Source organism: Sciurus carolinensis, chromosome 14 (assembly GCF_902686445.1).
Source record: "Sciurus carolinensis chromosome 14, mSciCar1.2, whole genome shotgun sequence".
Taxonomy (NCBI): domain Eukaryota; kingdom Metazoa; phylum Chordata; class Mammalia; order Rodentia; family Sciuridae; genus Sciurus; species Sciurus carolinensis.
The window spans coordinates 86,023,117-86,049,590 of NC_062226.1; the positions used below are offsets into that span (position 1 = coordinate 86,023,117).

The 26,474-nt window shown below is 32.2% G+C and overlaps 1 protein-coding gene across 1 annotated transcript in view; it reads right to left on the reverse strand.

Moving 5' to 3' along the window:
- Positions 1-26,474, reverse strand: part of Agtpbp1 (ATP/GTP binding carboxypeptidase 1) — a 172,887-nt gene that overhangs the window by 45,595 nt on the left and 100,818 nt on the right. Inside the window, 4 exon segments of the mRNA XM_047524892.1 lie at positions 15,105-15,253; positions 15,338-15,424; positions 17,215-17,298; positions 25,729-26,441. Coding sequence (XP_047380848.1) covers positions 15,105-15,253; positions 15,338-15,424; positions 17,215-17,298; positions 25,729-26,441 — 1,033 coding nt within the window.

A 26,474-nucleotide genomic window follows, 5' to 3' on the forward strand; every position in this document is an offset into this window, starting at 1 on the left:
TATCGCACATATATTAAATTATATTAGAGCGCTATAGTAACAAAAACAGCTTGGTGGCACCAAAACAGACATGAAGACCAATAGTTGAGAACAGAAGACACAGAAATAAACCCACATAAATACAGTTATCTCATACTAGACAAAGGTGCCAAAAACATATATTGTAGAAAAGATAGCCTCTTCAACAAATGGTGCTGGTAAAATTGGATATCCATATATAACAAAATGAAAACTGCACAAAACTCAAAATGGAGCAAGGATCTAGGCATTAGAGCTGAGACCATGTGCCTACTAGAAAATCTCCATCATGTCAGCCTAGGAACCAAATTTCTCAACAGGTGCCAAAAAGCATAAGAAGTAAAATCAAGAATCAAGAAAAGGGGCAATATCAAACTAAAAAGCTTCTTCACAGCAAAGAAAACAATCAAGAGCATGAAAAGAGAACCTACAGAATGAGAGAAAATCTGCACCACAGACAGGCCATCTGCACGTTAGATAGAGCATTAATCTCCTGGACATATAAAAAACTCTTTTAAAAAACACCCCAAAAAAAAAAAAAAACCCAAATAACCCAAACAATAAATAAGCAAAAGGAACTGAATAGACACTTCACAGAAGAAGAAATACAATCGGTCAATATGAAAAATATTCGATATCTCCAGTAATTAGAGAAATGCAAATTAAAACCACACTGAGATTTCATCTCATTCCAGTCAGAATGGTAATTATCAAGAATACAAGCAATAATAAGTGTTGGCAAAGATGTGGGGGAAAAGGTACACTCACACATTGCTGGTGGGACTGCAAAATAGTGTGACCACTATGGAAAGCAATATGAAGATTCTTCAGAAAACTTGGAATGGAACCACCATTTGACCCAGTTACCCTATTCCCTGCCATGTACCCAAAGGACTTAAAATTAACATACTATAGTAATGTGGCCACATCAATGTTTATAGCAGTTCAATTAAGCTAAGCTATGGAACGAACGTAGATGCCCTTCAACAGATGAATGGATAAAGAAATTGTGGTATAGATACATATTACTCAGTCATAAGGAAGAATGAAATTATGGTATTTGCTGGTAAATAATGGAACTGCAGACTATCATGCTAACTGAAATATGCCAATCCCAAAAAACCGAAGGTTAATACACAATGGGGGAGGAGAATAGAAGTTCACTGGATTAGAGAAGGGGAATGAAGGGAAAGGAGGGAGGATGGGAATAAGACAGACAATAGAATGAATCAGACATAAACTTTCCTATGTTCATAAATGAATACATGATCATTGTAATGCCACATCATGTACAAGCCCAAGAATGGGAAGTTATACTCTGTATATATATAATATGTCAAAATATACTCTACTGTCATATATATATATAAAAAGAACAAATGAAAACTTTTTAGAAAGACTGCATAAGCTTCACAAACATGAATTTAAAAGCTTCCATCATTTACTAGCACAAATTTTAAAAGTACTAATTTTTAAGTCAAAATTATTCAGTTGGAATATCACCTCAAGAAGGCAACAAATATATTTTTATTTCATTTTCAATAGCTATAGCTTGTTCAGAATCTTTTTTCTAATAATTTTTGGTATTTCTGTTTTATTTTATTTCTCATTATTTTCAGCATTTATTTTTACCAATTTTCTTCCCTTACTTCCTTTATATTATTTTTTCTAATTTCTTTATACTTTTTTTTCCAGTCTCTCTTATTTTACAGAATACCAGTATTTCCATTTTTCTTTGAATACTGGCTTACTGTGTCCTTTATGTCTGAAGAGTTCTCTTACACACTTTCTAGGTCAGGGTTATCCAAAGGAATTCCCTACAGGTGGCTATTAAGGACTGGAAATGAGCCTAGTATCACAGATAGTGAATTATTTTAATTAATTCAAACAAATTTGTAGCTAGCAGCTACCATACTGAACAGCTCAGTTCTAGACTATCTGTAACGTAAGTTTTAAATTTCCTTTTTTGGGTTTGTTGTTTATTTGTTTAAGACTATAACATTTCTAAGAACCCATTTTTGATTCAGTTTTGTTGATTCTACCAATATTTTGAATAACGCTGAATGTTTTTTGAAACCATCAGTAAGTTTACTCTGTAACAAAATACCTAACAGTGTTTTTAAATGTTTTATAAACATAAAGAATATAACTTCTTTTAGAAGGAAAGACCTTCCATGTTCTTGGATAGGCAGAATTAATATTGTCAAACTGGCCATACTATCAAAATAAATGTATGGATTCAATGAAATCCCTATCAAAATACCAAGGAGATTCTTCATAAAATAATAATAATTATTATTATTATATTTATTATTAAATTCCTTAAATTTATTTGGAAGAATAAGAGACCTAGAACCAAAATAACCAAAGACATCCTGAGCAACGCAGGAGGCATTATACTACAGAGCCAAAGAGCCACAGTAACAAAAATAGCATGGTACTGGCATCAAAATACATATGAAGACCAATGGAAAAGAAGCCACAGTGACAAACCTACATATATACAGCCATCTGAAACTTGACAAAGGTGTCAAAAATATATGTTGGATAAAAGATAGCCTTTTTAACAAATGATGCTGGGAGAACTGGATATCCATACAAAGAAGAATGAAATTAAATCCCTCTCGCTTTGCACAAAAGTCAAATCAAATGGATCAAAGACTTAGGAAATAGACCAGAAACCTTACAACTGCTAGAAAAAAATATGGGGTCAAAATTCCATCACATTAGGCGCAGGAACTGACTTCTTCAATGAGATCCCTAAAACTCAAGAAGTAAAAACAAGAACAAAAATGTGGGATGCCATCAAATTAAAATGCTTTTGAACAGCAAAGGAAACAATTCAGAGTATAAGGAGAGAGCCTACAGATGTGAGAAAATTTCTGCTAGCTGCTCCTCTAACGGAATTAATATCCAGGATATATAAAGAACTCAAAAAACTTAACACCAAAAAACCAAATAACCCAATCAATAAAGAGGCAAAAGAACTAAACAGACATTTCTCAAAAAAAACACAAGTTGCCAACAAATATATGAAAAATGTTCAACATTTCTAGCAATTAGGGAAATGTAAATCAAAACTATGCAAAGATTTAATCTCACTCTAGTCAGAATGGCAATTATCAAGAACTCAAGTAATAATAAATGTGGGTGAGGATGTGAGGAAAAGGTACACTCATACAGTTGGTGAGACTGCAAATTAGTACAACCACTCTGGAAAGCAGTACGGAGATTCAACAAAAAACTAGAAATATAATCAGCTATCCCACTCCTTGGCATTTATCCAAAAGAACTAAAGTCAGCATACAATAGTGATACAGCCATTTCAATGTTTACAGCAGCACAATCACACATAGCCAAACTATGGAATCAGACCACATGCCCATCAATAGATGAATGGATCAAGAAAATGTGGTATATATACCCAGTGGAGTTTTACTCAGTCAGAAAGAAGAATGAAACAATGGCATTTGATGGTAAATGTATGGAAATGGAGAATATCATGCTAAGTGAAATAAGCCAGACTCAGAAAATCAAGGTTGAATGTTTTCTCTCAAATGTGGAAGCTAAAACAAGCCAAAGAAGGCAGTGGGGGACAGGGGGTTATCATAAATACATAGGAAGATCGGTGGAGGGGAAGGAAGAGAATGAGAAAGGAAGAGAGGAAGAAGGAGAAAGGAAAGGAAATACAGAATGAATTTAATGAAATCACATTATATATTATATAAAAATATAACACAGGAAATTCACCTTTATGTATATGTAGAAAATACCAAGTAAAAATAAACAAGTGAGGGCCTGGGTTGTAGCTCAGTGGTAGAGAGCTTGCCTAGCACATGTGAGGCACTGGGTTCAATTCTCAGCAATACATATAATAATAATATATATAATTATTATATATATTATATATAATATATAAATAATAAATAAAATAAAGGTATTGTCTACAACTAAAAAAAGTTTTTAAAAATAAAAAATTTTAAAAAGTGAAGGGAAGACAGAGTAGAGCAAGAATAATATGGGGAGGGAGGAGTAGAAGAAAAAGTTAAGAAGGATTGAAAATCAAATTCCATGCATGTATAATTTTGTCTAAATGAACCCAACTACTACATATAACTATAATGCTCTAAAAAACACAAAAAAGAACATAATTTCTTGTGGTTCTAAAGCAAATTAAAAAATTGATAAAACAATAGTACTTTATTCCTTTCAGATTCTGTAAATACAGATCATGGCAAAGTCAAGGTGTATGTGCCCCAAACACATCCTGTTTCCAGAGGGTTCAGTTACATGGGTTCTTTCATATACTTCATCAAGTACTAACTCCTGTGGCACTCTCATTTGTTTCACTTTTGAAGTGTGTATTTTTTTGCATGATTTTTCTATTGTTTTATCTTCTCATGGGATAAGATTCATAGATCTTTTTCTCCTATATCTCGAATAGTTTCTAGTTTTTTAATCATAATATATAAAACCATTTCTAAGAATTCATTCCACTATTTTTAAGCATAATTCCAAGATCCCCATTAACTTTCCATTCTAATTTGGAGAGGGTGTTTTTGAAGAATGTTTCTTAGCTTTCATCCTGTTATTTCTTTTCACTGGATATACAAATTAGTTCTACCATTTTGTATACCTCACATCGTTTTCTTTTTTAAATTGCATTCTCAAAAGGCTATAAAATCATCAAATATGTTCTCAAAAACAGGATCCCAATTTAAAAAAATCAGGTTTTTTTGACTACATTATTTAAATTCTTTATATTCTTGCTTATTTTTTTGTCTTCTTGATAAGTCAATTTCTGAAAGAGACATTTTTAATTCTCATAACTGTCTTCTAATGACATATTTCTTGGCACTTTTGGGGTCCTTCTGTGAGTGCCAATTACAACTGTGTTGGGTAATGGTTTATAGTATCTTCAAGGACTACAACTTTTAAATGCATGATACCTATAACCCACTCAGTACTTTTTATCATGAATTTTTCTTTTATATTAATCTACTGCTTTTGCCTTATTTTGTCTGCATTATGCCCAGTTATCACTGCCTAGTCCTTCACTTTCAACCTCTATCACTGAAAACACACACACACATACACACACATTACTAAATTGTGTAACTTTCAACAAAACTTTGGAGAGCACTCTAAGTCTTATTATCTTGAGATCTCTGTACTCTTGATTTTCCTCAAAGAAAGGTCAGGCCATATAATTCTTGAATTCATATGTATACATGCCAAAGATAGTTTGTTGGCAATGACAAACGACAGATGTTGCAACACTTAGCCATCCTCTAGTTTCCAGTGCCACAGAAGAGAAGTTCAATAATAGTCCTATTTTTTCTTATACACAATAACATCATGAGTAAGAGCATGGAATTTGTAACAGACTACTAAGGATATAAATTCCAACTTTTCCTCATACTACATGCATGATCTTGGACAGATTATCAAACACTTTATGTCCCTACGATCTGTTTAGTAGTATTAGGGTAACCACCTCATTTCTTTTTGTGTATCACATGTGTTAGCATTTAGACAAGGCCTGGAATGTAATAAATATCCAATGAATGCTAGCTGCTGTTATTATTATCATTTTTTCCTTTTAAGTAACCCATTCTTTTCAAGTGAAAACACATTAAGATTTCCTCTTAAACATTAAACTCAGCAATTTCACTGGTACGTATAAAAAGGCATCTGACTTCCTTATCCCTAATTGGGACTCAGTCATATCAATCTGAAGTTTCAACCTCTCCTGACACATAAGACCCATTATAAAACTTAACTATATTAGGGTAGGAAAAGATTCAGGTTAAGATCAAAGGGCACTTTAGATTTTCTAAAGTGTTCTAATTTTATAAAAGATGATGTATTCTCATATTACTTTTTAAATGATAGCTTCATATTCTGATGAAGGGAGCTATACTTCAAAGTTCTGACTATAATAAAAAACACTTGGAGAAAATAGGTTGCCCAGCAAGAACCATCAAATGAGGTAACTCAAACTTAATAAACTATAATCTACTCAACCTGACATAGAAAGGCTATATATTTGAGTAACTGATTTATTCATTAGTCAAACAGTAAATCTTTTTGTGTACAAGACAAATGCGCTAAAATTGATCAGTCACTTGACTGCAGACCATCAAAATATTAAATTGTCACAGTAACATTCAATGGCACTGGCCTCTAATAATATTCAAATAAAGGCCAAGGTTTTTATTGAAGACCTAGTAGTAGGCCCTAATCATCAATGTACTGTGAATCATAGATATAAAATTTGGTGTTGAAGTTAACACCCTCATCTATTAAATGAGGGTGTTAAAATTCAAATTTCATTAGTTCAAAACGCATCTTGAATAAGTCTGAAGGCAGCTATCACAAGCTGCATATGTTATTTGGATTCAGTGACTACAGAAAGAAAGTACAAGCTTCTAATATGGCTGATACTACAACAGATTTACACTATAAATAGGAAGACTGAACTCTTGGACTGGAGGACAATGGTAGCCATCTAAATCAATCTTTCCATACATCCTCACCAACTAATAGATAAATTCAATAAGTAGCACAAATAAACCACACATAGCCCAGTTCTTCAGCATTACTAGAAGACAGAATATAACAACGTTTAAATTACCTTTAAGTAGAGAAATAGGCAAAGATATAGTAGCCAAATAGTAACAGTAAAGTAGGGGTTAAAATCCTTAGATCAAGGTAAATTTCAGGCTAAAAATTATTTTAAAAATAGTCAAGGAAGGGACTTTTTAATAAGAAGTCATAATTCATAATGAAAATATGATGCTTAGTATCTATGTACTGGATAATACCAACCTTCTATATAAAGCAGAAACTACAGGAAATATAAAGAGAAACAGATAGAAACATACTACTGACATTAGACTTCAATCACTATTGATAGCAGACTTCAACACACCATTCTCAGTACCAGAGAGATAACTGAACAAAAAAAAATATATACACAGAAGCACAAAAAGACAAGATATGATCTGTAGTTGAATCTTTTTATTGATAAAAACAGTGAAATTAAAGAGTGAGGGTCCAAGGATTAGAAGAGATTCATGTATCAGTGATAACTTCCTGATCTCAATAGCTGTAATGTAGTTATATCAAAACTGCCATTATTTGTAGAAAATATACCCAAATTATTCCAGAGTGATGGGGCACCATTTCACAAGTTCAGCCTCTGGACAAGGATGCACCAGACTTTAAGCTTGAAATTATTTCTAAGTAAAATTTTTAGAAATAGTTGATGATCATAAATTGAATTGGGGTCTTTTTAACATATATTTTGTACGTTCTCATTTTATGTTCCTAAAAGGATCTTCTTCAGAGTTCATCTGTCCATTGCCTCAGTCATTTAACATTTATTGAACATCTAACTACCATCCTATGAATGTGAACAGTCAACACAGTGTTACTATCTCAAGGAATTTACACGAGTTGCTGGGAGTGGTTTGCTGGAAAGGTATTAATCAACCGCATAAATGCCAAAAATCTGTAAAGAGCACCCCCCCAAAAAAAATTATAAGGAGCCTTTGTCAGGGAACTAACCCAGTCTAGCGAATTGGGAAAGACTTTCTCCAATCAAGGGATAGCTCAGCCCAATTCTAAGGTATGGAAATAACCAACATGGAGATGGGGGAAACACTAGAGTACATTCCAAAATTCTCCACTGTTTCCTGATTCCAAACAATTTATGTGAGATAATTAAAAATCCTCATTGTATCTGGGAGACACAGAAAGTCAGAGAAGCTTGCTAATAAAGCTCCAAGTTACTAAAATGCAAGAGTGCCATCTATTGGTGACTTGAGCAAATTCTTCTTAAGTAATAGAGGAAAGATGATTTATAGACATAAATTGTGACATAAATTCTCAAATAGCATTTTCTTTACAATTAAGAACAAAGTAAGAAATACAAATATTGCAAAACTTCTTAACTTCAAGGTCACTCATTTGTGAGAAAACTAAATTAACATCAGCTAAAAAATGTCAACAAAAAGCAACTAAAGAAAAAAGCAATAATCAGACTGCCAATTTGGGGGACATTGACAAAGAACAGGAAGATTTTTTATTGGGCACGTTTTCTAGTATCCAACACGTAATACTCCCTCAAACAACAAACTCCAAACCAAAAAAATTAATAAAATAGACATAAGCTATTCTCCTAATTAATTCTACTTCATTTCAGCAAAATAATTAAACAAATACCTCCCATTCAAGAAATTTCCACTACAAATAATCTCTTTAGTCAGTCATCAGCATCATTCCTGAAATAAAGTAAAAAATGGATCTGATGATCACAACATTAACTACACTGATAGTTATAAATGTGGAGTTCTAGTTTGCCAAAATACTGGTCCCTTTCTTCTTCTAATCCTGCTAATGTTAAGATGAACCAACATTTGCTTTATGTGGTATTAACCTAGCAAATCTAATGACAGGAGTTTCATAAAAAATTACATCTACTGAAATAGTTCCTTAGTTTATACTAAATTCCTAAATATTTACAAATATATAAAAATAAAAAGAAAACTTACAACAGACAACTTCTTGTCAGAATCCAGGAAGAATCTCTACTAAACTTAAGGCAGATGGAGCAAGACAGAAAAATTCAATGTACAATCTATTTTTGTTTTTTTCTTTTTGTATGTTATATTTTGGATTATACAGCTACACCTTACTATGCTTGAAGTTCCTTGAAAAACAAATAAAGAAGCTAAAAAAAAAATAGAAGGCATTAAAAAAAAAACCAAGTGTAGCAATATAAGAATTTTAATTTAACTGAAATCATCAAAAAATGATCAAACAACAAAATCACAAATTCTACACATCTGCAAACAAAACAAATTAACATTTGAAAGTAAGAAGTTTTAACCAAAATAATTCAACCAAGTAAAAATATAATAAACCTTTTACTAAATATTTCTCAGGTCAAAAAGGACCCAAAGCTACATACAATTTAAAATAATTTTTTAAAATAATATTAAGATCTTAATATTAAAATTTGAGCAGGATACAGAATTAAGTTGTAATCAAGAGCAAATTCAAAAGTCCAAATGCTTTGTTCATCATACAAAAATAAAAGAAACTAGAGTTAGAGAGAAAAAAAAAAAATGACCTACATGGAGATAATGGGAGAAAAAAATAAACCACCACCAAAAAAACTCCTAAAGGAAGGGGCTGGAGATATAGCTCAGTTGGTAGAGTGCTTGCCTGCATGCACAAGGCCGAGAGTTCAAACCCCAGCATCACAAAAAAAAAAAAAAAAAATACTCCTAGAGGAATAAACCAACATTCAGGTTTTTAAAATTATAAAACAAAGTAAATTACATTTTACATACAAAAAAAAGGAAAAAGAGCAAGCAAGGAAACAAATACAAATATTGTAGATATCACAAACAAATCTCCGCTACTGAATTTTGAAAATCTAAACGTTGCTCAAATAAGAAATATAAATTATCAATACTGCCTCCATTAAAAAAAAAAAACATAAAATCAAACTAAACTGAGTCATTGAAAACAAAAAGTTATCCAGAAGTGCCTTTTTCACCCAAAGAAGGGCAAAAAAATCAATTTTAGAGGTACCTTCCAAATTTATGAAAACATTAATGTTATCTAAACTGCTCTAAACATAGCACAGGAAAATGAAAGTCTCCTCTTTGAAGTGTTCAAAGTTAGCATTGGTCTGCTTCTGAAACAGGACAATGATAGTCCTCCAAAAAGTGAAGTGATTTGCCCAACTCATGATCAGTGATATAAAACCTTTAAACAAAATACTAACAAATCAAAAACTGCTATATATCAAGAGATCAATTAACATGGCCAACTGGACTTATCTCAGAATTCCACAGCTGGTTTAATATTGGGAACATTATTGTTATGATTTGGATGTGAGGTGTCCCCCAAAAGTTCATATGTGAGACAGTGCAAGAAGGTTCAGAGGAGAAATGATTGGGTTGTGAGAGTCTTAACCTAATCAGAGATTTAATCCCCTGATAGGAATTAACCAAGTGATAACTGAAGTGGTAGGGTGTGGATGGAGAAGGTGTGGGGCTTTGGGTATATATTTGTATCTGGTGAGTGGACTCTGCTTCCTGATCAACATGTGAGCTGGCCTTTTATGGACTAAGACCTCTGAAACCATGAGATCTCAAAGAAACTTTTCCTCCTTTAAAATTGTTCTAGTCAGATCCTTTAGTCCCAGCAGCAAAAAAAAAAGCTGACAGGTATCAACATATACAACACACCAACAGGCCCTCTACAGCATTACACAGCTACATTACATTGATAAATCTTAAAAAAAAAAAAAAAAAAAAAAATTCTGACTTTTAAAAACCTAGTAAAGACAGAAAGTCTCTATTAGAATATATATCTCAAAACAAGTACTAGCACACTTAATGTAAACAGGAGTGCCATTCCCATCACTCCCATTAAAGTCCAAATAAGAATGCCCAGTGTCTCCTTTTTATTTTAAACATTCTCAAAGTTCTAAATGAAAATAATGAAACAAGGAAAGAAAAACAACACACTAAATACAAGAAATTGCAGATAGCTACCAAGAAAATATGTTATCAACTGAGAAACTATGAAAATAAAAAGTTCAGTATTTTCAATATATAAAATTCATTAACTTTAATTATAAGTAATAACAAATTTTAAAACAGTAATGATTAATCATACCAGAAACAAACAAAATACATAAAATACATAAGAATAAAGAAAAGCTGGGGATATAGCTCAGCGGGTAGAGTGCTTAACCCCAGTACTACAAAAAAAAAGATAAAAATGTATAAAACTTATAAGGAAAAACATATAATACTTAGGTGAGGGCATAAAAAACTTGAATAAATAAAACAACACACCACACAAGAACATGGCAATACTTAATATAAAAAAATTATCCCCTAAATTCTTCTATAAATTTAATCCAATGGGAATTTTTGGTTCTTACTAACATTATTGTGTATAATAAACTATTCATAGAATAGAGGTAAAATAGGTTTTTAAATTTTCTTAAGAAACTACAGAATGTTAAACTATGTTGTAAAGTCAAAATAATTACAAGACAAAATGATAATTAAAGCAACAATCTCTTAAACAAATGCTAGTGTATGGTTAGGACCATGGCTTATGAGTACTCTAATATTTCAAACCAACAGAGACATATAATATAACCAAGAGATCAGAACGATCCAACTCAAATTCAAAAAGTGAGGAACTATAAGCAAGTTACGGTAATACATTATCTAATCTGTTTTTATTAAGAAAGCAATGACAAATGTCTTCTGTATATTTCTCATCTTCCTTATAAGCAGGTCAGACACACAGTTGAAATGAATAATAAATGTAAGATGTTTGACAAACAATAAATTTGTCATCAGAATTTTAAAACTCTTTACTGAAAGAATACATTCAGTTGTAGCTACTTAACCCCTAAGAACAGGATTTAGTTTAAATCCCAATTCACAGAAACACCCAAATAAATTCAGATACATGAAGTTAAATATTAACACTGAAAACATACTACCAAATTCACGTCAAAAAGGCTGAAATAATTTAATACTTCAACCAGGATTGTAGTACCCAATTTTCCTATTCTCCAGCACTATACATTCATTCTTTCTTGAGATATTCTACTTCTAGGAATTTGAAGCACAGCAATAATCAGAAATACATATGAAATTTAATAATTAAGGATACCTACTTCAAAATAGCTTATAATTTTGAAATGTTAAATAAGATTTAAATCTTCATCAACTTGTCATTTAAACCATTTATTTGTCCCTTTTTTAACAGAATATTATACAGACATTACTAATAATGTTGCTGAATAATATTTAATGGCATGAGGCAGTCTTATTTTTTAAATAAATATGTAACTACACTGTTTTACAAATTATTGTGTTATAAATGAGTTTCCATACCTAATCCAAACTTCATAAAAGGGCAAAATTTAATTTTAAAGTTATGTGAATGCAAACAAATTTAAAGATAGATAACAAATGCCAAACAGTGGATTTCTTCCGGATGTTTTTCCCACTTTCCTCCTAGAGATTCTTCTAAAAATTTTTATTTAATTTACCAAATTCACCATATCAAAGAACCACTGTTCTATAATCAAAAAAAAAAAAAAGAAAAAGCCATACTATAGCTGGCACACAGATAAAGAAATCCCACTTCTATGAATTTGTATCTAAATGACAACACATACAAATATTTAAGTGCAATGGCCATCTCAGCAATATTTAAAATAGAAAGTAACTATAAATAACAAGTTCATGAAAAAGAAAGGTTTGGTAAAATCAGTTATAGTACCTCCATAGAATGTCCATTAAAACTCGCTTTCAGAGGAATATTCAATGACAAGAAAATGGTGACAAAATAACATTTGATTAAAATATAGAATATGAAATGGCAGGCTCACTTTAAAAATAAATACTATATTTATAAAGAAATCATATACGGTATTATAAAAAGACTGGAATGAAACAACAAAGGCTAAATTGATTAACTCTGGACAATAAAATTGTCAGTGGTTTTAATTTTCTTCTTAACACCATTCTGTTTTCCAAATTCTCTACAAAGTGAGTTTGGCAAGTGTGTTATACATATAAGAATATCCAAAGGAGAAAGGGGAAGGAGGAGAAGAAATTTAAAAATAAAGCAGCCATCTGTCCTACTGCTTTGAGTTAGTTTTAGTTATAGAATTTAATTCATTTTACAATTTAAATGACACTTAACGGAAGAGATTATTTTATCTACCACATGGATGCACAGGCATTTAAAAAAAAAAAAAAGGAGAAGCATTGTTCCAAGTGAATACTTTTATTTTCAAATGTATATTTTCAACTTAAAATTTTAAAATGTACACAAGTTTAAACGTTAAAAGTACTGTTTTTAAAGGGTACAAATAAAGTAGTTAGTAAAAATGCCACCCACTTACAGCACTATTTGAAAGTTATATTGACTATCATATCAGAAATTAACGTCTCAATATCTTACTCTTAATAAAATTACATTTAATTAACTATTCTTTTCTCCTCTAAAAGCATTATGTTATATAAACTTGTAAGTTAAAATAAGAAAACACTACATTTCTTATTTTGATAACATTAGAGTAAGTTTCACTTAAGATATTTTTTAAAGGTATATGAAGACTTCAGATCTACAAACAAATGTAAGAAACAGTATATTCAATGATTAGTAGCTATACACTAAAATCACAAAAATTTAAAAAATGTGAAATCCACAACTCCAAGAATATTCCTATTACTATCCTGCAACTCAATATAACCATGGAAGCTTTACTAAAAATATACTTTCTTAAAAAGAAATCGGTTCAATCCCCACCACTACAAAACAAAAAAATACTATTTATCTTAAAAAGAAATCATTTAAAAACTAGATAACTTAAAACATTAAAAATCTTTGAAAAGTATTTATAACTAAAGTAGGTATTACTGTACCCAAACTTCCTATAATTATTGCAATAAATAAATGACTGTCTTAAGCTTTTATCCCATACACATGAATTCTAGAGTACAGTATTAGTTCCTGTTTTCCAGATAAAAAATCACAACTGGAAACCTCCTAAAGCTTTAATTTTCAAAAATACTCCTTGAAATGCATCATCATATTCATACTTTTAATAACTCAGAGAAATTTACAGATGATACATTATCTCATACCTCAGCTGTCAAAAGTTTTTCAATCTTTACAATGAATGATTGTGACCTCTAAGATTTAACTAGTCACAGATGATACATGTTTATCCTCAACCTTCACTGCAAGTATTTTTATATGCCATAAAAAATTCTTTGATATTATCCAACAAACTGCTACTATCAGAATAAATACTTAACACTCTTGATGCTTCAATTTTAAATTACTGATTTAAGTTTATACAATTATATTACCTCCACAGACATAATGTAAGAACAGATGCCAAATAACCCTTAGTTTTGTACTTATTAAAGTACTCAACACCAAAACCTTAAATGAGTCTATATACTTTAAGATTTTTCCAGACACAACACCAGTTTGTTGTTGTTGTTTAATGGTCTAATGAAAAAAGCAGTAGAGAAAACCAATGAAACAAAAAACTGGTTCTTTGAAAATGTAAATAATATCAATAAATCTCTAGCTAGATTGACAACAAAAAAGAGAAAGCACAAAATATCATTAATGGGAGCAAAATAGGAGCTATCACTTACAGACCCAGCAGATATCAAAATAACAATGAGAATACTACAACTCATTTGATAACTTAGAAGAAACAGATCAATTCCTAGCAAATTACCACAACTCATTCAAAATGAAACAGATAATTTAAATAGCCCTAAAATTATTAAAGATATTGAATTTCTAGTTTAAAAGACTATCATATATGGAAATATCCAGAATCAGATATTGTCTACAGAATTCTACCAAACATTTAAAAATTAACACCAATTCTACACAACCACGTCCAGAAAATAACAGGAAGGAATGCTTCCCAAGTTTTACCAGATCAGTATTATCATGATACCAAAAGTAAACAGAGATGGAGATGGAGACTGAGATAGAGGAAAAGAAGGAAGGGGAGGGGAAGGAGCAAGGTACAATAAATCCCTACTGAGTATAAATACACATTCTTAACAGAATATTAGCAATTTTACACACCAACAACACTAGGGCTTATCCCACAGATAAAAAAGTATGATTTGATATTTTAAAATCACTCACGGTAACATACCATATTAATAGGCTAAAGAGAAATCACACAAACTTATGGAGTCATTGGAACACACACAATAAATCTTTGCTTATATTCAATTTGGATGAAATCAACAATATCCATAAATTTTAAAGAGCTTGCCTATATATAACAATTTTCACCAAAAAAATCAAAGCTGAACCTATATCAGATTTTTAGAAACAGTCATCTGAATCTTTGAGAACTCCAGAAAACAAGATATTAAAATTTAAATGTTGGTGATTTTCTGTTGTTGTTGTTGTTGTTAAACTTCTGTACTACAAATAGGATGCCCACATAATCTCTCAACTGAGAAAGAAAATTATCTTACCATAATTGAACTGACTGTTGGACTTTTCACAGTTAATGATGTTAAACCTATAAGCAACACCTGGCCGCATTCCACTGACTTCAAAGTAAAACCACTGATGATAATGATTGCTGTTTATATCTGAGTTCAGAATAAGATCATATTCATTTCTGAAAATAGAAGGTAAATATATTTGATGAAAATTAGGAAAATATTTGTGCACATACAGAATGAGAACATTTTAAGTGACTTACTTTCTTATTTGGATTACTTTGCGCAGATTCCCAGATTCAAATTTGGAGTTAAACTTCAAAATATCTCCTTCTTCTGGAATGGTGTAACTAGACAAATATTTTTAAAAAGTATACTAAAATATATTGCATTTAAACAGATGATCAAAAAATAAATAAAACTACATTCGGATTAAAAGTGTCTCACTTTTGCCACATCACATCTCACATCATTTTTAAAGCAAAGGATCTAACAAACACAGTGAAGTACAAACTGATATTTATACACCAAAAAAACTACAATTACAACAAGAAACTTTTTCTTACAAGTATACTAATATAATTGAAATTTTTAACTTACTGGATAAAAGTCATTTCTAAATTACTGATTAGTAGATAGGAAAAAACATGTTTTTAAAACTGCATATAATCTATAGGAATATCAGTAATGCCAACAAATCATACAGTGCCCAGGATAAAACATTACCTTCAATTTAGACAGCTATTATTGAATTAGCACTAAAAAGTTATAGGTATTATCCTTCTTTCACCTGTTTATTATTTTAATAAGTATTTGCTGATCCTACTAGGTTTCAGATAATTGTTTTAGTTGTCTTGTCTGGTTCCCTGACTAAATAAAAATTTTTGCTACTCTGGAAATTACATTAAAATAGGGGAAAGCTAAGACTCCACAAAGATCAATGATTTTTTCCAAAGTCACTTCAGTTAGAAATAATACCAGTATGTCAAACTTAGGGTTCTTGAGTTTCTGTTTTTACCATGTCTGCCCAGTTTCTCCAACACAGAATTATGAACACTGAAATAACTAAGAAATTTTTAATAAAGTAGATTTTTTTTCTTTTTTTTTTTTCTTTTTTTTTTTTTTTTTTGTGGTACTGGGGATCAAACTCAGGCCCTTGTGCTTGCAAGGCAAGCACTCTACCAGCTGAGCTATCTCCCCAGTCCTGATTTTTTTTCTTGTTGTAAGAATGTTGTTTTAAATTTGTTCATTAACTTTGGTTATAGCTTTTACTACCACCTCTCTACCAAAAATCTTTGTAAAAAGTGTTTTATCTCTTCCAAATATGATTAGTTAAGTGTGAAATTTCCCTTAGAATAATAAGGGAAAGGAGAAAACCACCAAAGGCTAATTGAACTTTTCATTTGAGGAAGCAAATGACTGAATAATAGTCACAGCCGATATTTATAATTTTCATTTACGTACTTGTACTTAAATCCCCAAAAGTGGTATCAGTGATAATTCTAAATAGTAAATGACTAACATGCCAAGGACCACAAACAAATGGCTTCAAAGATAAGTCAGATAACTGGTTTAGCAAGTTTGTGCTAAGGAAATGAAGGTTCAATATTGCAGGACAAGTCAGTAATTCACATGAAATCTCCATTCTTTTAAGTGGAGGTAATTTGGTTGTTTAAAAAAAACAGCATTAGACCCAGGCACAGGTAATCCCAGCAGCTTGGGAGGCTGAGGCAGGAGGACTGTGAGTTCAAAGCCTGCCTCAGCAACTTAGCGAGGCCCTAAGCAACTTAGAGCCTGTCTCTAAATAAAATTTAAAAAGGGCTGGGATGTGGCTCAGTGGTTAAGTGCCCTTGGGTTCAATCCCTGGTACAAAAAAAAAAAAAAAACAAAAATCAAAAACAAACAACAACAATAATAAGCATTAATTCATGGCCTATAAAATCCACCCAAAACAAATAAAACCTTATGATATATTCAATTTAAATAAACATGATTTACCATAATTATTTTATCCTTGTCAAAGGATGAAAACACAGCAAGGATAAAGGATGTAGGTAGAAATTAACTGTAATTTTTTTATCTTTTAGAAATAACTCTAAAATTTTACTGTAAAAATAAGATTTTTAAAAATCAGACTTACTTTGGGTTATCCAAGTCATATACCACTCGATCTATGATATCAGTCTGATGTATTAGCCTCTCAATATCTTGAGCAATTTTTGTCCTGAAATCATAAAAGAGAAGTTTGATCAAAATTCACTATTATATATACCAATGCACAACCTTCTCCAAAGTAAGTTTTGGATGAAAAAGGTGTAAAATGATAAAATCCAATAGTGGGAGTAAAGGAGAGAGGGAAGGTGGGAGGAAAGGAAGGAAAAGAAGAAAAAGAAATGAGGGGAGGGTAAGGGAGGGAGGAAGGAAGGAAACCAAGAATGTATAATAGGATTTTCTACATAGAGTAGTGTGGATTAGCTGGGTGCAGTGGAGCACACCTGTAATCCCAACAATTCCAGAGATTGAGGCAGGAGGATCACAAGTTCAGTATCAGCCTGGGCAACACAGCGAGACCCTATCTCACAATAAAAAAAATAAAAAGGACTGGGGATGTAGCTTTTTGGTACAGTGACACTGGTTCAATCTCCCATGTGTACGTACACACACACACACACACACACACACACACACACAGAAATTAAAGAAAGAAAGAAAGAAGGATGGGGAAGGGAAGAAAGGAAGAAATTCACTAACCCTTAGGCACATAATTTTGTATACACAATAGCAGCAGTGTTAAAAGTGGTTAAGACCTGAAAAGTCAGTTTACATAAGATTTTTTTTTAAAAACCACCTTCCTGGGAATTTGGCCAAAATGCAATTGACAATCAGCTTGCACATTTTACAGAATCCCCCCTCTCTTCTGTGGCAGGAAAGGAAAGGTGGAAGAAAAGGGAAACACTTGTGTCAGGAAGTAAAAAGTGGCCCCTGCATCCCCAGGATTCTCTGACCCTCATCTCGTGAATCAGTCCAACAAAAGAGACACTAACTTAGATTTCTAAGATCCCTGCCACTGTCCTAGAAAACTAAGCCATTCACAACTCACAGTCTTCCCCATCAATATTTAAGTCAAGTAAGACAATAATCACCAGGTGGCAGCAAACTGCAGCTAAAACAGAACAGATGTGGATCCTGAAGCCAGATGCTGGAACTTCAGGTAGGCCAGCCAAAGTCCTGCTAATGTTAACACAATGCTACTTTTCATAGCATGTTAACACATGGCTACTTTTCTCTTAAGGAGAAAGTCAAACTATATAAACTGATTTAAATTTCAAGTTTGTTCATTTCAGCTAAAAACAAGTAAAGGAAATTAGAACTGTGGTTTATAGATTTTGGGGGACAGAATAAGAAAGTTCATCAAAATGATTATAATCCAAGAACCTATGAAGAAAGAAACATATTACTGGGAAAATATTAAAATGTGTAACAGTTAAACATATAAGGCACTAAAAAATAAGAAAGTACAATGCCAAAGATTCTTCATTACTAAATAAGCACAATTTACTTTTAAGTTTATTCTATAAAAACTCATTACTGACAATCTATCAATGTAAAAAAATCTAGTATCAAAGGATTAAGCTATAAATTCTTAATTTAGATCTAATATCATAACTTAAAAATGCCTAACTCTTTCTAAAGAAACAGACTTTTTAAAAAGCTATCAGTCATAGTGATAAACAAATTCAGTTTATATTAATTAGGCCTTCAATAAAGTTTTACATACACTTAAATATATCACACATGCAAATTTTTAAGTGTTCCAGCATGATGTATAAGTAATTACATCCATTTATTTAATTAGTAAGGTTGATATAGACTATCAATGTGTAAAAATGAATACTTGCAAAAGTTTGGAGTTGTTTTATTTAGGAAAATGGTACTGAAAGGATGCTTACAACAGCTCAGTTCTATAGCTATGTTCCACAAAATGAAACAGGGTCAGAAAGTACAGGCCTGCCTGTCAAGGCAGCACATACCTGTAATCCCAGCGACTCAGAAGCTGATGCAGGAGAATTGCAAGTCCAAGGTCAGCCTGGGCAACTTATCAAGATCCTATCTCAAATAAAATAAAAAGGACTGGGAATGTAGCTCAGAGGTACAGTGTTCAATCTGTGAGTTTGTTCAATCCCAGTATGACACAAAAAAAAGATGCCAAGTCAGAAACAAGTAAAGTGTATCGTACCTAATTTTTTATCAAGAAATACCAGAAATTTGGCCTTCTATGTGCAATCTTCCAAAGTTTAAATGGTGGCAATCAGTTTCAATTAAAAAAAAAAAAAGACCAGTTAAGCCAAATCATGTGCAAGTTGTACATGGTCACTGTTTTTCAACCTCTGACATTGTATTTTTGTGAACCATTAATTGCCATTTATATTGGACCTGACTTAAAATTAATACTTGATGAAAATCTTTGTCCTGCTGTAAGCTCTTTCCAATGAAGAGGAAAAATCATCTTTCATTCAGATAAGTATTTCTGTACCTAGGTTTCATAAAAGAACATTAATCCTGCCTTTATACATTTGCCTTTAATATATGGTTTTCCAGTCAAAACAAACCATGTATTTTTTCACGTATTGCCTCAAACTTGGTGACATTCAAGATTTATCAAACACTTGGCTCCAGAAAATAATGTATGCAGTCTGGAAAATGTGCAGCCCATTAAGTCCATACTCAAATGATCACACCATGTGCAGCTGCCCACCAAAGACTGTACTTTGCTAGGTTTTCAACCACAAAACCACACTGTAAGAAAAAATTTAATGAACCTCATTGCTGTATTTATGTAAGGAAATTACAGGACATGATGTTAATTACATAACAGTTGTCTCTGAGGATCCATATTATTATCCATATCTTCTATTAAGAAAATCCAAGTTATTCTTTACAAGACCGTATGGTTTATCCACATGTGTGTGGCAATCAACACCCCCGCCCCTCCCCCCCCCCCCCTCTCTCTCTCTCTCTCTCTCTCTTTCTCTCTCTCTCTCTCACACACACACACACACACACACACCACAGAATGATTAACAAAACAGGCTCATGATCTAGACTTGGGTTTAACTCTTAGATCTGACAAGCAGTTTTAACTTCAGATACATTTTACTCAAAAATCCTGAACTTCAATATATTCTTCTATAAAATAGAGAAATAATAGCACCTCCTTCATAGAGCTGTTACAGTACTAAGTAACACACTTTATATGCATATATACACAGCATATAAAATGCTTATTACTTAATTCTGTGTCTGGCCCATAAAAAGCATTCCCTAAACCCATCTGCAGTTTTTGCTTCTACCAATACTTCTACTGCTTCCTGAATTCCAGAAGTACTTGTGTTTCTCCCAAAGCTATTTTATACTTAATATGAACAAATCTAGAATTTTTTCCTTAAATTATTTTCCCATAATTTTTCACCTACTTTTTGATTTAAACTTTCTGAGTAGGTAATACACTAGCATTGTAAAAATATCAAATATGACATAAAAGCATAAATGAAAAGCCTCCCCATTTTTCAACACAATCTATAACCTCCATTCACCCAATCAGGTAACTACTTTTATTATTTTCCTTCCAGATTTTATTTTATACAGACACGAATTCAGAGTGCCTTTCCCTCTTTCTGCTGTTCCCTCTTTGTGTTTAATGTCACAGAAACAAGTTCCTTGCTTATTTCATTTAATAATTTATCTTTCAGCTCCTTCCATCAATGCATAGAGTGATTTTTTAATTCCAACCATAGAACAGAACTCACCAAATAAATATATCATAATTTATTTAACTTTGATTGATGGGTACCTGAGTATCTCATAAATTTCCAGATATAGGATTAATGTGTCAAAGAAAACTGTAGTGCTAATTGTGACAGACCCTGTCAGACTTCCCACCACAAGAGTCATTATCATTAACAGTTTCACCCTCAATGTATGACAGAACCTATTTTTCCAAAGCCTCAGCAATAAAATGTGCTGTTAAACTTCTAGATCTTAGCCAAATTTGATATAGAATATTTTAACTTGCATTTATCTTACAATGAAGTTGAACATATGATTGTGGAAGCACTGCTGTGTTTTATTTTCCTTATTTTTCATTTTATTTTGTTGACTATTTTTAAGAAAATCATTGCTTTTTAAAACAAGTGACATATACTATATAAAATTATAACAAAACATCTATTACAAAATACAGCTAGAGTTTTTTACATATGGAAAGAAAATAAAATGCCAACAGTGGTCACAGGACAAAAAGTGACTTTTCTTCTTTCGTTTTCTTATGTTCTAGTTTTATGGAATACAAAAACAGGAAAAAAGCACCAAAAATGTTAAGCATACTTTAAATTATGAGATGAGTTTCATTTTTATTTTTAAATGCAACTTAAACCAAAACTAGGGTTTAAATAATCACTAGTATATGTTCACAATTAAAAATTTTTAATGCATTATCCACGCTGAATCTTAAAATAGACGTTTCTTTTCGAATAAGGCAGATTTAGAAGTTTTATTCGTTTTATACTGACCTTCCTTTAAAAAACATAACCACACAACAGAATTTAAAAATGACATTAAAGATATTGTCACTGAATAATTTTAAAATAGTCTAATGCCTCTTTTTTCTGAAAATGATAAAACAGTAAATCTTCATTAATTTCAACACTACTCATTTACAATGCTACCACATTCAGACAAGGACTAAGGAATGGCAAATAGATCATAAAATGTTCATCATTTGCTCAAAAAATAAGTTTCTGAAGACTGGGCAAGTAATATAACCAAACTGGAAGTGACATCATCATCAAGTATTTCAAAAGACAAGCATTTCTGAGTGCTTTGAAATACCAGTTACCTGGCCCATATTGGATATTTTATTGTATACAAAAACATAAATTCTCAGGCCATCTAGCTACAAAGTTCAGCAAATTTTCCTGTAAAGAGTCAGACAGTAAATATTTTAGGCTTTGCTGGTCTCTGTCACAACCATTCAATGGACGCCACTGTAGCTCAAAAATGCAAAAGAAAACATAATAGACATAGCTATGTTCCAAAAAACCTTTGTGTACACAAACTTCATGTAATTTTCATATGCCATAAAATACCAATTTTCTTTGAACTGTTTTAATGATTTAAAGGTGAAAAAAAACATTTTTAGTTTGTGGGAGAACACAAATGGGCAGCAGGCCAGATTTGACACACGGGCTATAGTTCCCAACTCTAATCCAAGTGGATGACTATCAGACATTTTTGATTATGGCCAACAAGAAATACATTTGAAAAATCATAACCCAGGTCAGTAGTAGAGTGCTTATCTAACAAGTGCCTAGGCTTGCCTAACATGTGCTGAGGTCCGGGTTCAATCCCCAGTACTACCCCCACCCCCAAAAATATCAATCCTACAAAGAAAGAGAAGACATAAAAGATTATAATAACTTAGTTGTACCACATGTAACACACTGCTGTTTTCTCTAGTTACTAATGAGTAATGACTGAAATTTGAAAAACACTAACCTAACTCTCTACTTTTGGTCAAGAAAATTGCTATCTAGAGAAATAAAATCACTTGCTCAAACACACACACACACACAGAGTCAGTGAGTGAGCTACATCTAGAACTTGCTTTCCAGAGAGCATTCTGCCCTGACAGGATATCTCTTATCACACCAAACAGCCTCACCACATTCACAGAATCTAATTCAAGTATTTTTGCTATATGCACTTGTTCTGAGTCTCAAACTAATATTACTTTTTTTTTTTTTTTTTAAATAAAACCTGCTTAATCTGCTTGCCTTGGCGTGCTTCTCTAGTGTTCAATCTTCAACATTAGAAGGAGCAGAACTCGTCACCGGTAAACGGCGGTATCACTGGGCTTTACCTATCTTTGCTCAAACATCTCCCTCACAAGCTACCTGTATAGGGTCAAACTAATATTACTTTAAGGAACAAATAATTCTGGGGAGTTTTCTAACTCGTTTACCCAACAACACTGGGTAAAAACTGAAAAAGGGAAAGAGAAAGTATACACCTTTGAGCACTGAGACTACATTGCTCGCCACGATTTCCATATGAACACTTTGACAGGTATTTGCAAAGTGTATATAAAATAAGGAGAGAAAAGGCAATAACTTTCGAATAGCAAAGTACTCTTGTCTATAATTTGTAAACATTTTTAAATGAAAACATTTTGTTTTTTGAGTAGTTATAGCTAAAGTAACCAACATTTGGGGAAAACCCTACACATCTAAATAGTATAAAAAGAATCATATAAATGATACACACCTAATGTGAACACATATAATACATCTAATGTAAGTCCTATATATCTAAATAATATAAACAAAATCATATTGTTTCATTAAAATATGAAATTTCACACCCATCAATGTGGTCACTCTCAGGATTGCAACTCCATATTGAAATATGATTATATTCCTGCCTCTTATCAAGTATCTGATAGTCAAAAAAATTTGACAAATATATAACAATAGAATTATGACAGATATTATAAAAGATGTTCTTTGCAACACGGTATAAACAGATCAGTCAAACCTAGTAATAGTCACCATTACACAAAATGCATAATCCTGAGAAGCTAGAAGACAAAGATTTTAGACTGCTTCAGAAGTTAAGATTCATTTCTGCAGCAACAAATCAGAAGGCAGAATAACATTTTCATCAAGGTGGTGAAAATTAGTGGGAAAATTTATCTACAGAGAAAGAAATCTTTGAAATTTGTAGTGAGGCATGTCCTCCCAACCCTCAGGTACACTGGAACCCAATCCCATTTTTCTCACTGAAAATTTTCTGGAAGCAAACATGAATAACAGAGTTTAAAATGACTCAGTTTCTGTATTCTTGTTTGAGCTCATCACCTTTGCTCTTTAACTTGCACACACCTATCTGTAAATCACATATGCCAACTTTCATCGATCTCTTGGTCTTTTACCATGGTGCTTACTTTGTAGTATCAAAAATATATCTTAAAGTTTTGGTTTGAACGTTAGACAAACTCAGTGGTACATAACATTGTATACAGGCAGTAAAATGTCAGTTACATCAGGAAAAAGTCCTACGGGTGGCCTCATATTTTTTAAAAAGTTAAGACTCTCATCTGTAGATTAGACTTGCAGAGCAATTCCAAGATTGCTCAGGATAAATTGAAAGAATGATCATAAATACTGAGAAGAAAGGGCTGGAGAAAAGCCATGATAATTCCCAGCTTGAATAAATCCTTTCACCCTTAGGACAATGACATGTTCATTCACAGTTAAAACCAGACAAGGGAGTAGCAAGTAGGTGGCCTGAATTCCCCACATATTCACCCTATTGCCATTGTGTAAAAGCAACACTACTTCCTTGAGTTCATTCTGAATCAATAACTTGTTCAAGATGGCAAAATCATTTCCCACCTCCTGGTCCTAGACACATTCAATAATCACAGCTTGTAGTTACACTATACCCTTGCTGTGTGTCCAGCAATTAAGACTATACCTACTATGGGGACTGGACTTCCAATCCTACAAAGCACAAATCCCCCAGGGAAACAACAGGAGTAAAGAGGACCCACCTCTCACCTCCTGGTTCCCAGACCCAACTATGCAAAAGTGTCTAGCTAAGTGATGAAAGAAGACTCATCCATGCAGAGTATTTCATTGGAGTGAGAGCTTCACTTATGCCTTTTGCAGCATACAACAAGGTCAGCTGCCTCTACAAGGTGTTGGTTGTAATTCAGTATATGCCACAGCCTGGCCCACTCTGGAGCACCTTTTCCATTGAAGTAAGATCCCTGTTTTGATTGTGTGTAATGTGGGATTTTATACCTGTGGACCAAGTAGCCAAATAATTGTACTAAACACCCTAAGTTGCTAAGTAAAATTGATGAATTATACTAGGTATTACAGATAAAAATAAATAAATAAGATGTACTTATTGCCTTAGAGAAGCTTTTAATCTAAGGAAATCAAATACCCACAGTAAGGTCTTCTCTTTCCATTAAATACTATACTCATAATAAGAACACACAAATTATTTTAGGTACTGATTAAGCCATCATCATAAAGCAATAACCATGATCACCAAAAACAGTCTGGACACACCAAAAAAGTTATTCTCTATCTGTAATATCTATTAATACTTTTTTGTAATATCAATTATTACTTGGCAATATTTAAGAACTTTATTATTTTTATGAATCTCAAATTTTTCCATTATATATATATATAAAATGAACATTTCAAATTTTCCTACAAAATAATACTGTCCATATTGCTTTATTTATAGCCTATATTTTCCACATTCTTTTTTTGTTGCATTACAGTTGTACATAATAATAGGATTTGTTGTTACATATTAGTACATGTACTTATAGCCTATTTTTAAATAATATATCTGTCAAGTTCCAATTATCAATTACTAAATAAATATCACTAAGGTAACATTTATTCAAAAATGGACAATTTCTAAACAATGCTAAATTTCCAAAGTAGAATAAAAAACATAGTAACTTTTACTCAGAATAATTTTTTCCTAAATATCTGAAATTATTCTTTTAATTATGCCTCATATTTTAACAATGGCCTTACTTAGGAAGGGGAAGAAATCTGCAACTCACCTTTGTACACCATAAGGCCTTTCTAAAATAGGCTCTTTGAATGGAGGTGGAATGTGACCAAAGTAATCAGGATAAGCCACCTCTGAATATTCTGGGACAGACTTTGTGTTTTTCACAACCTCAATATAAAGGTCTGGGTCATGGAGTGTAGGTCCATCAGGTACTTCAACTGATGCTTGTTCCACTGATGAATTAGACTCAGTATCTTCATCATCTTCAGTTTCAACCCCAGTACAGCAGAGCTTCCCTAGTTGAACAGTCCGTCCCTCAAAAAGAACATTTCCACAGGTAGCCATGTGTGGACATGCTTTAGTGCATGAGAGAACAGCAAGAGGGAGACTACAGTCTTTCTTCACTTCTGCAGTCAAACCTGGGGCTGTTTGAGAAGGAATATTCTGCAATGTGATTCGGTCCAATGCCTTCACAATATCATTGTTTAAGCCATGGGTTGATAAAATAGTTCTATTTTGATCACCTAGCTGCTGTTGTAATGTTCTGTCATCAGTTTTAATATCTTCTTTTGCTACATCCATAAACTCAGGTTTCTTATCTTCTTCTCCTTTAGAAGATACTTTCTCCTTCATTACAGTTCCTTTTCTTAAATTGCCTGAATTCCCAGATGCATCCTCTCCAGCAGTGGGAACAACAATTGGGCCACGAATTTTTCCCTCAAATACAAAAGGCTTTGGTTCTTTGGAGATTAAATCATAGTCCTTTAAAAATTAAAAAAAAAATGTATAATATGT